The sequence below is a fragment of the Fistularia commersonii genome, chromosome 14 (assembly GCF_037954325.1).
Source record: "Fistularia commersonii isolate RoL2024-O1a breed Wild chromosome 14, RoL_Fcom_v1.0, whole genome shotgun sequence".
Taxonomy (NCBI): Eukaryota; Metazoa; Chordata; class Actinopteri; order Syngnathiformes; family Fistulariidae; genus Fistularia; species Fistularia commersonii.
In genome coordinates, this window is record NC_141297.1 from 7,672,901 (window position 1) to 7,687,690 (window position 14,790).

The window sequence follows — 14,790 nt, forward strand, 5'->3', positions numbered from 1 at the left end:
GCCAAGTAGAACAAATATGATTCACAACGCCGACAATTGAATAGGTGAGCCGCCGTCCATTACTTATCCTTTTTTTAGGTGTTGTTGTTGCTGTTGTGCTGGCGGTGGTAGTAGTTTACCGGCACGACACAGCACAACCCGGGCAGGCCGGCCAGCTAGCCAAAAAAGCGACACGGTGTTGAAATGAAGAAGCAGCAGCAGCAGCAGCAGCAGCAGGAGAGGCAGCGGCTCACGGTAAACCGCTACCGTCCCTGAACCCGGTCCTCTGGTAGTGTCACAAACTGTATTAAACCCGGAAACTTTTCCCCCCTTTTTGGTAGGTATTCAACCTAGGTGAATCCTCTTTGTGTGCATGGGTTTGTGGTCGAAGAAAAAGGGGGAAAAAAGTTTTTAAAACAGAAAAAAAAGCAGCGAGTCGGAGAGAACTATATCGCTACTCGCCTTGAACTTTTTTTTGTTTAGTGTGCATTTTTTTAGCCTTACCTCCTCATTTTCTAATTTTATTTTAGTCGAAACTTATCGATAAGCAACAGCCCAGGCAAGTTTTTCAAGGTTTGACTGGTGTCATCAAACGAAGTCCAGGGTTGCCCCGTAAAAATAGCCCCCTTTTTAAGCTAAATTATATAATTAGCATCCCCCCATTAGCATCCTTATCGTGACATATCGATTAGCAACGTTTCTAACAAACGGCTGCCATTGCTAGCTCTAACTTTATAAAGCACTTATAGGTAGGTAATAGACATTCTTTCCAAAAAAAAATTACAAAGTTGAAATCAAACTCATCGTCGAAGTTTGTAGCAGTCGGACCCACCTGCCTGTTAAAATGAAATAACAAAAGAGTGGTGTTTATGGAGTGCTTCTATAACAAGGTGCATAACGTTAACAGTGCCTCACACAATGCAGGCATGTAATATCAAGAAAATATTCAAATCACACGGTAAATATTGTGCAAACTCACCTGGATCCAGTCATGACTCATAATATACACTGCTCAAAAAAATAAAGGGAACACTTAAAAAACCCATCCGAGATCTAAATGAATGAAATATTCTTATGAAATACTTTGCTCTTTACACAGTTGAATGTACTAACAACAAAGTCACACAAAAATGATCAATGGAAATCAATTTTATCAACCCATGGAGGTCTGATTAGGAATCACACTCAAAATTAAAGTGTAAAAACAAACTCCAGGCTGATCCAACTTTGATGTAATGTCCTTAAAACAAGTCAAAATGAATCTGTTTTGCTTCCTGAGTGGACACTATGATTTCACAGAAGTGTGATTGACTTGGTGTTACATTGTGTTGTTCAAGTGTTCCCTTTATTTTTTTGAGCAGTATATATTCAACATGTAATGGCTTTAAACCCTCACCCACAGGATAAGAACCCACTGGCAGTTGGGATTTCCCTTATCTGGGGGGGAGGAGGGGTTGGGAGTCCATCCATAATAATTATATTAGCACTTATTCACTGGGAGATTCATTCATCGGCCTCAGGGAACTGTGGTTCAACGCTGCCCGTAGTAAAGTTTCGTCACACATTTTCACTTTTAATCACAGCACGCTAATGAGCTGTTGGGTGTAAATAGGAGGGGGATTGATGATCCATTGATTGGTTTTGATTGGTTGTTTGAAGTAACACACACAGACATGGGAGAAGTGCACAGCCCACATCTATTTACCTGAGTGTCACTGGAAGTCTAACAAACTGAAACAATCAATTTTGGCGAGCTGAGGTTGTAAAGATCTTTGACTTTTGTGCCTCTGAACATGGCTTAAATTGGATTAATCAACTATTACAAAATAGTTCATGAGCTAATTTTAAACGATAATGAGTAAGTAATTGTTGCCAGTTCCTCAGGATGATTTTCTTATCTTAGTTTCACTTGTGACGTTTTAATCCAGACACAGCCAGTGATTAAACATTCTGTCGTCATTAGTTAGTCAAGCGGCTATGAAATGGTGAAAACGTGCTTGCTGTTTCTTAAGGTAGCATGCTCGGCTCGTCATACACATGAAATGAAAACCCAGGAAACTGACTCACATCTTGACTTAGTCTTTGAATTTAAAGCTTAGTTATTAAATGATTCATTGTCGCAACTCTTGACATGAAGTTGATATAAAAAATTCCTTGATAAAAATGGAACTCACACTGGTTTATCACCCCTCACATATATCCAAATGTAATCAAAAACTTGACCTTCATCTGAACCGATTTCATTATAGAACTTGAAAATCAAGCCTTTTTTTGTGTTCCAACTGACAAGCTTTACTAACTACTGATTTTAATTGTTAGCAGATTATCATTATAGCTTGTGATTGATCACACAGATAGGAGGATTTCTAACCATGTGACTAAAAGAAAGAGCTATATAATCATCAATTAAAGCCTAATCAGTTTATTAGACTCAAATTGTGTACTCTAACAGATATATGATCGTCAAAATAGCTTGTCCTCATTCAGAATATGTGGAATGTTTCAGTTGTGATTTAAACAATTCAAATCCCGACCGGGGATGATTGTGCCTGCTGGTATGTGTTTTTCCTGTTCTTACGTGACTTGATGTCTTTTTGAACTTGCCGGTCCAGTTACTCCACCCTTTTCCCATCTAGCCGTAAATGTTCCAAAGACATTCAAATGCTTAACGCAAAATCTGCCCAGTACTTTAATGGTCGCCTTGAAATGCTAGCACATTTAGCCCCCCTCGCTCCCCACCCCCGCTTCCTGATCACATCAGAGCTGTCACTTATCAGTGGCTTTAATTACACTGACAAGATTAAACATAGCCAACCCCAGATGAGGCTAGGGTGATCTTCACTCTGTGTGTGTTCGTGTGTCTGTTAGCCAGGACAGTTTTCAGTGGTTTTAGTGAATTGGTCGTTTCCATATTCTGTCGGTTGACAACTGCAAAACTACAAAGAATAGGCCAGAGCGAGGGCAAACCTGAGCAGCACTAACAGCTGGAAGGCTCCCTGGCAAACAGTGTTTACACCCAGCATTCTTCACCATTCACTGCCTCATTTCATCTTCTGATGTTTTTTCTTTCTTTTTTTTTTTGTTGGAGAATTCCATCTTGGCCTTCTCTGTAGGGCCCCTCTGCTCAGGCTGAGCCTGAAGGCCCCCAACTGGCTTCATTTTGTTTCTATGGATGCAGCTGTGTTTTACCCTTCTGTTTTTTTTATTTATTTTTTTTAACCTGTATGAGTTTACTTAATTCACTTCTACTTTGTGAATCCATCAAAGGTTAGCAGTCCAGGCCGATTACAGACTAGACTATTAGCTGCTACTTTTTTTTTCACACACTTTGAACACTGCAGCTTCAACAATGATGTGGCTAATTTATGGATTTCTACTGGCTAAATAGTTGGCAAAATATTTAGCCTTGTAACACCAGTCCAATGAAATTACACATGGACACCGCAGAACACGTGTGTGGTTTACACAAATAACATTGAGAGTGACAAAGAAAGACCTCCTAAGGAAGTGTGTGACAGAGGAATTCTGAGGCTGGGTAATTCCAACACTGAAAGAGATTACTGTGGTTTTAGTCGATACAGCAGAGAGATGAAGATACCGATCAATGACTTTCCCTGGTAGGCTACTATTAATTTTTATTTGTTTTAACCAGAGGTGTTAAAGGCACTGTTTGGGGGAAAAGCATTTATGGTATGTTTTTAATGAAAAGTTCAAAAAAATATACTGTGTAAGTATCTCATGTTACAAAAAGACAGTCGTGGCTTATACACAAGTGCAGCCTGTATATGCACAATTTTTTTCCCTTTCAAATTTAGTATTTGCGGCTTATATTCAGGTGCCCTCGATTTTGTGTGTGTGTGTGTGTGTGTGCGCGCGCAACTAGTCTTCAAATACATCCTAAGTGGCTGCATCTGATCACCTTTTTCTTTCATTCTGTATGCAAACTAAAACTGGCAATTCCATCTTAAAAGACTGAATATGTGTATGTTTCGAACGACAAGCACGTGTACAGATGGTTTGCACTTAACCCCACATAACTATCCATCCTTCTGCTTGTTTTCAATTGACTCCCATCTTTTTATAGTCTGGCTTGGTGAGCAGAGAGACATCTAGTGCTGGAAGAGTAACATTAACATATATTGGGTGGGGCTACATAGTGTGAATTCACAAGTTTATATAAAATAACTCACAACCAGGCACCTGACTGGATGCATTCACTGGGCTTTGGAAGATAGGGACATCTTCCTCCATTTGTTAATTGGCCTCATTGTAAACTAACTGGACAGCTTTACTTAAGGGATTTAATAAGTCTCTCGGAAGCGGTGGAAAGAAATAGTCAAGTCATGGGGCTAATAGTTTCTTTGATGTTTTTATTTGCCATTTGATTAACTGAAAATCAGATCCAACTCTTGACAGCGGCTCATGTGGAAACATTCCTTTTATTCATATGTGTAACTTATATCTCAATAACTACTTAGTATATCAATATATAATATGATGTGTAGATATAATGAAGAATTTTACCCTATCCGACTTGTGAGTACTTTTAGGTAACATTGGACAAGTATATGTGGGATCAACTTAAAGTTTTCTTAAAGCCACTTTGCAGTCTTCCTCTTCTTTATTTTGCAATGATAAGGATCAAAACAAATTTGAAATCATCCTGAAACATGCATTGTGTCATATCACACAAATAGGTCTGAGTGTATGTATGTGTGTTACTGTATTGGACTGACTTATTTTACCAGATGGAGTAAACTAAGTTAAAAAAAAAAACTACTTTGCAATAGTCTGTCAAAAAAGAAGAAACATCTGGAAATGAGAGAACAGTCAGCACGCGTCATTTCTCCCTTTTTTTTTTAAATGTGTTCAGCAGCTGTGCGTTTCCCTTTCCTGTTTATAATTAAATGTAGTTCAACTGTCGTTTATCTTTTCTTGGAAATCAATTTTGATAACCGCCAATAATCTATTCTGATAGGTTTATAGCTCCTGTTGATTGCAATGGTTAAATGGCCGTTATGATTCTCATAATGGGAACAATGTGTGTGACTGGCACATCGAGAGACGTTTGAGATAATATTTATTTTCCCACAATGGGTGAGCTTAGTGGCAAACACAGGTGGACATTCTGTGGAAACCTGTCTTAATGTCAGGCATAGCAGTGTGGACTTGCACTTGAGGATGCATTTGAGCGTCTCTCTTCTTCGTTGTCACCCGACCATATGTTGATAACACACTCAGTCGGCGGGATGTTTAGCAAGTCGAGTCGTGTAATTCGCTGTTAGCAACCTTGAGAGATACCGGGATTACAAATAGGTTTACCAATGTGTGGCACACAGGAAATGAGTCGTCGATTGCATAAAATCTTGATTTCCTGTTTCTTCAAAAGAGATGGTAATTCTTTCAGTGAGGTGTGTTTTAACACCAGTTGAGTCACAGGTGCCTGGAAATTTCTATTTGATAACAAGAAACCTCTTTCTGCTCCCAGGTTGATAGTGACTTGAACAGGCTGTGAGCGGCTGTGCTGCCTCGCCTTCAGAGGAAAATGCCCTCTCAGTCCCTGCTGCAGTTCACGGAGAGCCCCGATGGACTCACACAGGACAGTTTAATCAATAACAGCGCCAGCGTCCCAGAGCCCGGGTCCAGCATGACGCCTCACGACTTCTACCCGGATAATTCAGGAAGGAGCATCCTGCTCTCCTGCATGTTCTGCGAGCAGACGTTTGCGCACCAGGACGAGTTGGGACCCCACGTGCTGACTCAGCACCCCACCACTTTCTTTGAACCGGCTGTGCTGAAGGTGGAGGCGGAGTTCAGGATCCCGGGAGAGAGACCCCGACCAAAACAGAGCAGCCTCGCTGATGAGACGGCGGAGGTCCACAGCTGCATCGTATGTGGCCACGTGTCTCAGGATGCTGGAGAGCTGGAGACCCACCTGAGGAAGCACAAGGACTACTTTACGTACTGCTGCCACGTGTGCGGACGCCGCTTCAGAGAGCCGTGGTTTCTCAAGAACCACATGAAAATGCATGTGAAGTCGGGAGTGAAGGGGAAGGCCCAGCAGGACCCGGACACCCCTGCTACGATCAATGATGTGGTCCAAGAGCCTGCATCGGAGTCCGTGGTCACCGCCTTCAAGATGTGCATGGTCTGTGGGTTTTTCTTCCCCGACCAGGAGAGTCTGGCAGAACATAGTAGAGTCCATAATCGAGAGGCGGAGCCTGTAAATGACGAAGACACGCGAGAGTCCCCTGAATGCCAAACCCAACAAACATTTCTTCATACTCTCAATCTTGTGCCTTGTACTAAAGGAAAACGTGAACAACCTGAACGGTTGTCAAAATGGATCCCCCAGCTAGATCCTTACAACACATATCAGGCCTGGCAGCTCGCTACAAAGGGCAAGGTAGCGGTGGGTCCAGGAACTGCGAAAGATATCACCCAAGAGGCCAGTACAGACAACTCAGACAGCGGCTCCGATAAGGAGGAGCTGAACAATATCTTCTCTGGTGGTCAAGGGGACAAAGCTAATGGACGGGAGCTGAGATCTCAGCAGCAGGCGGGGTCCAGAAACCCAGAGTCACGCAGGTCTCTGATCCAAAAAAACAAGGACACCAACAGGCCGACCACCTGCGAGGAATGTCAGCGGACCTTCAGGACCTACCACCAGCTGGTCCTCCACTCCAGAGTGCACAAGCGGGACCGAGCCGGAGATGATAGTCCGACCTCGTCCGTCGACGGAAAGCTGTCGAGGGCCAGCTCGGTGGACCAGACAGAGGAGGTCAACGAGGACGGCTTGGAGGACACGGCAATGGCAGAAAACTTTGCTGGTACATTTCCGTATTTCCATACGTTATTAGTGGATGCACACAACAAGCTTGGATGTTTTTTCAGCAACATGTACAAATAGTCCCATCACAGGACACAGACACACACACACACACACACACACACACACACGCACTCTGCTGAATACACTATCAGAATTTGACATCAGTGTCCTCTGAAGGAATCAGCTGTGATAAGAGTCAAAGCTGCTAAGTGAAACCAAAACAGTTCAAACTGCTGGCTTGGTAGGTGAAAGTAGACAGGCTCAGTCCGACACCATGAAAAATACAAATAAGTTGCCCAGATTTCTCTCAAATCACAGAATATATATGTAATAGAAAAAAAAGTTTACATTTTAGACTTTTCCAGCTCAAATGTAGTTCTAATGTTCCTGTATTTGTTTATCCTCAAAGGTGAAGATGGATTAGACAGATCCAAGATAAGATCTAAAGAGTGTGGTTACTGTGGCAAGTCATTCCGATCAAGCTACTACCTCACAGTTCACCTGAGGACTCACACAGGTATGGTAGACATACACATTATGAAAGGTGTGTGTGTGCGTGTGTGCTTGCGTGCGCTGCCAGAATATTCAACTGATGATGGCAGTTGGAAGATGTTGCTCAATAACCCCAGTGAAAACAATAAATAACCTAGTCTGGGGTTATAGGCCTATTTTTTACCATATTAAATTAATAGGCTGCATAGTCATTTATTATAAAATATCATAATGAGTTTTCGAAATGTGGGTGCTGAGAATAAACAAATTAAACAATATCGGTCTTTTGTATCAAAGATAAGAAAAAAAAACACAGCTGGTTCCTTGTATGAAAACTAGTGCAAAACACAGACTGTCACTTCCTGTCTGCACCTAAAACCATATCTCAGCAAAGTGTCTGCTTGCCAGTTCCACTGATGAAGGGAGAGCTATTAACAACTGGACCTGTTTATCTTTAAAATTTCTGAAAGCCACTTGCATGTCTGTCAGGTCATGTGACCCGCTACCAGCCAGTCACGGATCAGCTCGTACACTATAAGTACATGTCAATGCAATTGAGGGACCTGAGTTGATATACACTAGTGAAAGACAGTGTGCCAGACTTTCTCCACTTTGCTGAAACCTGAGTTTTACTGTCCTCTTCAGGTGAGAAGCCGTACAAGTGTGCCTACTGCGAATACGCTGCGGCACAGAAGACCTCGTTGAAGTACCACCTGGACCGCCGTCACAAAGACAAGCCCTACGTGGAGATCCCCGTCAGATCCGAGTCTCTGACGCCCTCCCCCACCAACGTGAAACACGAGAATGAAAACCAAACCCCAACCAGAGCCAAGCTCTGGGTGCCCGAGACCATGCTGCGTTCCAGAGAGACGCAGGAGATTCAATTAGAAGGTAAAGGAGGCGAAGCGGAAGAACCCCTCGTCCAGCCGAAAGAAGAGAGCGACAAGCCCGACGCCCAGCCGTCTCCCAGCCCGATTGACAGCGAGCTGATGAAGTGCCCTGTTCCTATCAACCTGAAGGTGGAGACTGAGATAAAAGAGGAGCCCTGTCTAGAGGCCCCGTTAAACCTGTCCCTGAAAGTGTCCCTGTCCATCCGTGCCGCAGCAGAACACAGAAATGCATTAGTGCCGACTACCTGTCCCTTCTGTGCCTATAAAAGCTTCTACCCTGAGGTTCTGATAATGCACAAACGGCTGACGCACAAAGACAAGTCCGACTCAAACCGACGGAGCGTCTATGGGGGCAGTTCCAAACCGAAACGCTTCACCGGCTGCCCGCCGGCGCTCGACGGCAAGGACGTGGCCCCGCTCCCCTTGATCGAGAGGCGCCACCCTCGTCGGACCAAGTCCCCGAGCCCCCAGCCGGCCAGGACGCAAGAGCGTACAGCTGTGAAACCGTACCCCGGCCCGAAGCCGACACCTCGCGTCACCGCCCTCGAGCAAAAGCGCCCGAGACCGAGCGTGGACTCGCACGCCGGCCCGGAGCCCCCCAGGTACATGGACTTCCTCAGGAAGTCAAATCCTGGCAAGTTCGGAACAGATCGACCGACCCTGATAGACCGAGTGGGAATCGGTGAGACCTGTTACCCGGCGAGGGCCGATGTCATCTGGCCCTCGGACGCTGCCAGGCTGTGTCTCTCCAGCCGCTTCGGGAGCCTCCCTCGCATGGATTTCGGCGAACCCTCCAGCAAGAGGTTGAAGTACACGATGTCGACAGGCAGGGAGGCCGACGTTGGTGAGAAGCTGCCGTTGAGAGGACCGGCGCCAGACGTGTCCAGCAGGCTGATGATCTCAGGGAGGAGTTTGAAACCGTCGTCGTCCATCTCCGAGGCTTTGGGTTCGGTGAAGAACCCGGCCATCGGGGGGGGTTTGGACGCCGAGTGGGGGGTGATGAACCTCCTGCGCTCCTGCTCGCCCAACAACCTGGCCTCCCTCTACCACGGTGCCCCCACTAACCCGGGTCACAGCGGGCCGGCCAATCCCAGAGCAGGTATGTTGCAGCCGCAACGGTGCGGGGAGGGGACGGGGCCTTCTCGCAGGGCTTCTTTGCATCCGGTGTAGATTAAACAGCAGGGTTTTCTCCTCAGGCGGCAGAACTATTCTTTACCAGCACCGGCCCATTCTGCCCGGCCTGCCGAGGAGAGACCACCCGGGCCCCTTCCCTAATCCTCGCTACGGACCCTCCGATAAAACTACGTAGGCAGGTACCGAGGTAAAACTTTCCGGAGGAACATCCTGTAGGGTTGCTGCTTCTTCCTCTTTCTTTCTTTTTTTTTTTTTTCTTTTCTTTTTTTTTTTTTTATGAATTCCTGCCCAACCAAAAAAAAAAAAAAATGTTTTACCCGATACTTGATTATAAACTGGAATCAAGTCTCATTTGAATTTATATAGAAATATATTTTCATCTCCCAAGACTTGAATTGTGCTGCTACCTTATTTTGGAGACCTCAACGAACGTGCAGATGAACTATCAAGATGGCTGGAGACCAGAAGTCCCTCAATAGACAGTTCAAGGCGTGACGTTTCGTCGAGGTTTTATTTCTCCCGGGTAAAGACCGCACTTTGCAGGTCTGACTCCCGTACCAGTCGTGCACTGATTTATCTCTCGTTTGAACCACACTAATGTACCCAGACTGTTTACGACCTGACTGTTAAAGAAACAAAAAAAATCAAACAAACAAAAAAAATCCTACAGTACCTGAAAGCGATCCTCGGTTAAGACGTTACAGGAGTTACTTAGTGCTGCTGCTTCATTTGTTGTAAATGCGCAGGCAGTTGTTGAGAACCAGTCTTTTTTTTTTTTTCATTTTTCTCCCAAAGCACTGAAGGGTGGGTGTTTCTGTAGATGAGCTTTGCAGCGGTTACTCGAGCCGGCCCGCCCGTGACTTCACGCCGTTCCAGACACTGATATATATATTTTTGTAAAAGCTGCCGCGTCTCAGTCCCCACCCCCTCCCCACGTTAGCCAACCACCGGAGGCAGACGTTCGCAGCCGGAGCCGTTTAAATCCCTTGGATGTGAAGCCTCAGCAGGACACGCGGTACATGTTTACACCCCCTTCATCAAACGCAATCACCCGGCCCGTCTTAGAAAATGGCAACAAAGATCCCGCCATTGTCTTCGCCTTGTGTTTCTCCTGCACATACAAGTCACCTGTCAGGAGTTTGGTCCACTTCACTGAGCCCGACAGTGTGTTCTGCAGAGTCGGTTCCGGACCGACCGGGGCCGATGCTGGTGCGACTCTTGAGGATTTGGGGGCGGTGGCAGCTGTCGATTAACCGTACACTGTGAATCACATCTCAGGTTAACTCATAAATACGAACTGTTTAGTCTGTTATGTTATTTAGTATTTTTGGCCACTTTGGAAAAGGCTGGATTTAAGTTATTTGTGTTCATTCTTTTTTCCACAATTACATGTTCACTCATGTAAAATGAAAATATTGTTTGAGATTTGTATGAGACATTTCAATAAAAGCCAGAGGCGAGGAGAACATTGTCCTCATTATTTACCTCCACAGAAAAAATAATCCCAATGGACCCCCCCCCCGAAAAGTATATATGTAAAAAAAATTACCCCTCATTCATCCAGTGTTGTTTCTGATCAGATCAGTCAATATGAAACTGCTGTCTTGACTCGGAGCTCTTGGATTCCCCTGAAGCGAAGCTCCTGCAGCCCCGCTCTTTGCAGAACCACCAGATGGATGGAGATATTTCCATGTAAATCATTTTACATCCAGGCAGGAATCTCACCTTGTGAAAACATGAATGAAAACTTCATCTAAAAAGAATATTTTCTAAACTCATGGAAGCTAAACCCTAAAAACAAAGAAACGTGTCCAAATGTAGAGGACCTACACCAAACGAAACCTACTGACTGATCCAATCGTGGAGGTCGTCGACCCGAGGTTATCTTCTACAATGTAAGGTCACGGGAGGTTTTTCGAACCGTCAGTGATAAAATGACAGGAAGCAAAAATCCCAGACTTTCCTGAACTTGATCTTTGTATATTTTGAGTTCAGGTTTTTTTTGTTGTGGGCGGTGCACGGAAAGTGGAAGCCAAACTGAAGACCTACGAACTGATGATCAATCAAGAGGTGAGACAATATACCTGGAAAAACAGACAAATGTTTAAATATAAATTGGTGTTTATTTATGTGTGTAAAAAAAGTGTGTGTATGTGTGTAAGCTCCAGTCACAGTGAGGCCCCTGGTGTTCAAGTAAAACTTCCACGCAATCCTGAGCGCAGACTGACTTGAAGCTGGGTCATGTGACCACCCCTCACGGGCGGAAAGCAACCAAAATGGTAAAATCTCCACAGACCTGCATTTTTTCTTCTTTATTTTTGAACAAAACTCAAATTTTTCACCAAAATTGAACTGATTCTGTCACCTCCATCACTGACTTCTCTGCAATGACGCATTCTGACCACAAGAGCGCGGCGTTTACAAAGTCTAGACTGGCTGGTCGGACTCGGCGGAAATGATTGTGTTTTTAATTTCCTGTTCGCCTCCACACTTAAACCCAATTAAAGCTAGACTTGTTTATTTAATCTTTTTTTAAAGGACTTTTTTGTAGATGTGAACTGACATTCTGTGATAGCATCAGTGTGTGAATCTGCTCCTTAGAATGAAAGACTGCGATAGGTTAATATACCTGAAATAAAAGTTGACAAAATGTATATTTTCGCCACCTTAATGAATCATTTTCATAAGTACAATTATTTTTTTTCCCTTTATTCTTATAATTTATTCTATTTCAAGGTCACCTGCTTTGATGGGAATGTGTAATTGGTTGATATTTTTCTTACCAATTTATTTTTATTTGTGATTAATGAAATAAGATAATTCAAGGTTATTTTTCCTGTAATATTTCTTTATTTTTGTATTCTATCATTACAGATATTTTGCTGATTAAAATATTTTTGGCCTTTTTAAAAAAAGAAGCACGTGGTAATTTTATCTGACTGTTTCTTGCTTTTTTTCATTTTAGACAAAATCAAAGCTATTTTTGTTTTCTCTTTAAAAAAAAAAAAATCACATTTTTCTTCATTTTAATTATCATTCGAATCCTTTTCTGGTCCACCTCAAGTCAGTCTCATGCAGCTTTAGATGATTATTATTATTATTATATTTCCAGTGTAAAAAGAAAATCCCTCATATATTTTCCATTTCTTACTTGCAAGTGAGTAAAAATGCCTGTGCTTTTATTTTGAAGGGGCGTGGACAGGTGCACCACCGGTGACCAATTGGACACAGGTGCTGCTCCTCAGGCACCGAAGGTTTCAGGCTCCCGAAGATTAAGCTGCTTTGACTCCGGTAAGAGGATTTATATTTCAAAAATCCCCTCCGGGAGGAAGTTGTCAGTCATTTAATGTCGATTTTGAGGTCATTTCTCTAATTTTGTCGTCGATCCTGGTTTTTGTTTGCAAGATGGCAGTCCGGGTTAGTTTTGGGTTGCTGTCATTCTTCTATTTGGCATATTTCTGGTGTTTTCCTCTGACATTTCCTGATGATCTTTGATAAGCCATCCCCCCCCCCCCGGTGATTTTACGAGTCTGTCGCAAAACACATCTTGGCTGATTTTCTTTGTTTCTTTTTTTGTCCCGGGTCATCTCTGCCTCCACCTCCTGCATGTCTATAAAAGCCGATGACTTGCCAAAGCCTATCATGGCGGCGCGGCAGCGAAACAACAAACTGCAAAGGACAGCTCTCAGCACGTCGAGCACTTTAAACTTTGCCCCCCCCCCCTTGTTTCTGTCCTCACCCTCCCCCCCCCCCCTTCCCGAGTCGACCACATCTGTTTGCTGTCGGCTCCCGGGGGCCGCCGCTGTGTAATCTATTGCATTAGCTCACATTAGTGCATATTGCCCGTGGGCCCGGGTAATCACAAAGGCAAAATGAGCATTTCACTTAGCATCACCCTCATCGCACACACTCTCTTTCTCACACACACACACACACGCGCGCTCTCCGAGGCAAGCACGCAGCGGGCGGATGCGAGGCGACAACAGCTCGTGACGTACGGCCCGCTATGTTGCGTGTCCAGGAAGGGGAGTTTGAGTGAGGGGAGGACCAAGATGGCCGCCCGCGTTGTTGTTTCAAGATTTCAACTGTTTTTTTGTTTTTTTTTTTTAAACGACAGATTGTCGTCTTTTCAGGGTTGTTATTGGTTCTTTTGCGACGTCCCCGGTGTGCGGAAGGGGCCGATCAGACCGTCGGGATACAACCGGAGGGTTGGCCATCGTGGACACATTGACGGCCAGTTCGGGTGATGTGCGACGTTGCACGCCAAAGTTTAGATGACGTTCGATAATTTCAGCCGCTTCCTCTTTTTTTGGGTTTGAGTGTGAAATTAATCCCGGGGATGATTCACTGATTCTGACAAGATGCCCGTTCCCCCAAAAATCTTATTTTTATCCTGAAATAATTTGGCGTGAAACACCTGAGGTCTTCGCAGCTCCTTATCGTCATGTTTGGGCTTTCACACTTCAGCCATCTGAGCACGTGCGCACGCACACACGCACGCCATCGTTCGCTCATTCGAGCATCCGTTTCATTTCTGGGATGACGCGCCCCTCTCTTTCCTCCCTGCTGATGTAACTTCTCCTTTTTGAGAAGCGTCAGCTCCGCCCCTTCTCCCTGCTGCTTCCTCCCAAGGCCTTTTCTCTCCTCAGCACCCAGGAAGCTCAAGGACATCATTTTTTGTGATATCAACCATTTAAACTTTTTTTTTTTTTCATTGAATGACATTTTAAAAAGTCTCTTCTTTTGTCACATTTTCTTGCAGTTAATTTTTTCAAAATATTTTTCTGTTAATTTTGTTAAACTGAAATAAAGGTTGTATTTTTCTACTCCTTTTTGTGACATATTGGGTCATTTTCTATAGTTTATTCATTATTATCATTTTTTTATACTTTTAAGGAATTCATGTACATTTTTCACACATTTCAAGAAGGTGTTCCCCTGGAAACCTCCACTTCTCGCAAGTGTCCCCTTCGGAGCATCGGCTGTGCTTGAATTAGCTCCCAACAAAGTGCTGGGACAAAATAAATATTAATATGTGACAGTAGTTTATGTTTAATGGAATTTGTCACATTTCAGATCTCCTGTAGTTTCTCAGGTCGCTTCCTGTAGTTTTACAGGTCACTTCCTGTATTTTTTCAGGTCGCTTCCTGTAGTTTTTCAGGTAACTTCCTGCAGTATTTCAGGTCGCTTCCTGTAGCTTTTCAGGTCGCTTCCTGTAGCTTTTCAGGTCGCTTCCTGTAGTTTTAAAGGTCACTTCCTCCAGTTTTCTTGTTATTTGTGGTTTCATTTATTCCATAACAGGGAAAATCACGTTTTTCGAAGGAACAATGCTTCAGCTAATTCGGCAGCAAATTTTTGCCTTGTTTTATTTATTCAAAGCGATTCATCGCAGATTTTTTTCAGGCAGAGCTTCTCCCTTTCCCTTAAGCGCTCCCTCCTCTTCCTCCCGGGCCTGCCGTCACT

The 14,790-nt window shown here is 44.1% G+C and overlaps 1 protein-coding gene across 2 annotated transcripts; it reads left to right on the forward strand.

Moving 5' to 3' along the window:
• On the forward strand, nt 1–10,782 carry znf217 (zinc finger protein 217). Of its 2 annotated transcripts, none has more exons than XM_086159208.1 (5): nt 1–44; nt 5,468–6,809; nt 7,221–7,328; nt 7,949–9,292; nt 9,390–10,782. In XM_086159208.1, the coding sequence occupies exons 2-5, from the start codon at nt 5,525–5,527 to the stop codon at nt 9,500–9,502; spliced, it is 2,850 nt and encodes a 949-aa protein (XP_086015334.1). In that variant the 5' UTR covers nt 1–44; nt 5,468–5,524; the 3' UTR covers nt 9,503–10,782. The 2 variants fall into 2 exon arrangements, with proteins under 2 accessions (XP_086015334.1, XP_086015335.1); XM_086159209.1 differs by lacking the exon at nt 1–44 and adding an exon at nt 3,522–3,596.
• Nucleotides 10,783–14,790: the final 4,008 nt, after the last annotated feature.

What these genes read in the sequence shown, in the direction of transcription:
- znf217 (XM_086159208.1), top strand. Translation starts at nt 5,525, where the DNA reads ATGCCCTCTCAGTCCCTGCTGCAGTTCACGGAGAGCCCCGATGGACTC. An exon ending in AATGGCAGAAAACTTTGCTG is followed by an intron (nt 6,810 to 7,220) that starts GTACATTTCCGT and finishes TTATCCTCAAAG; the next exon opens with GTGAAGATGGATTAGACAGA. An exon ending in TCACCTGAGGACTCACACAG is followed by an intron (nt 7,329 to 7,948) that starts GTATGGTAGACA and finishes TGTCCTCTTCAG; the next exon opens with GTGAGAAGCCGTACAAGTGT.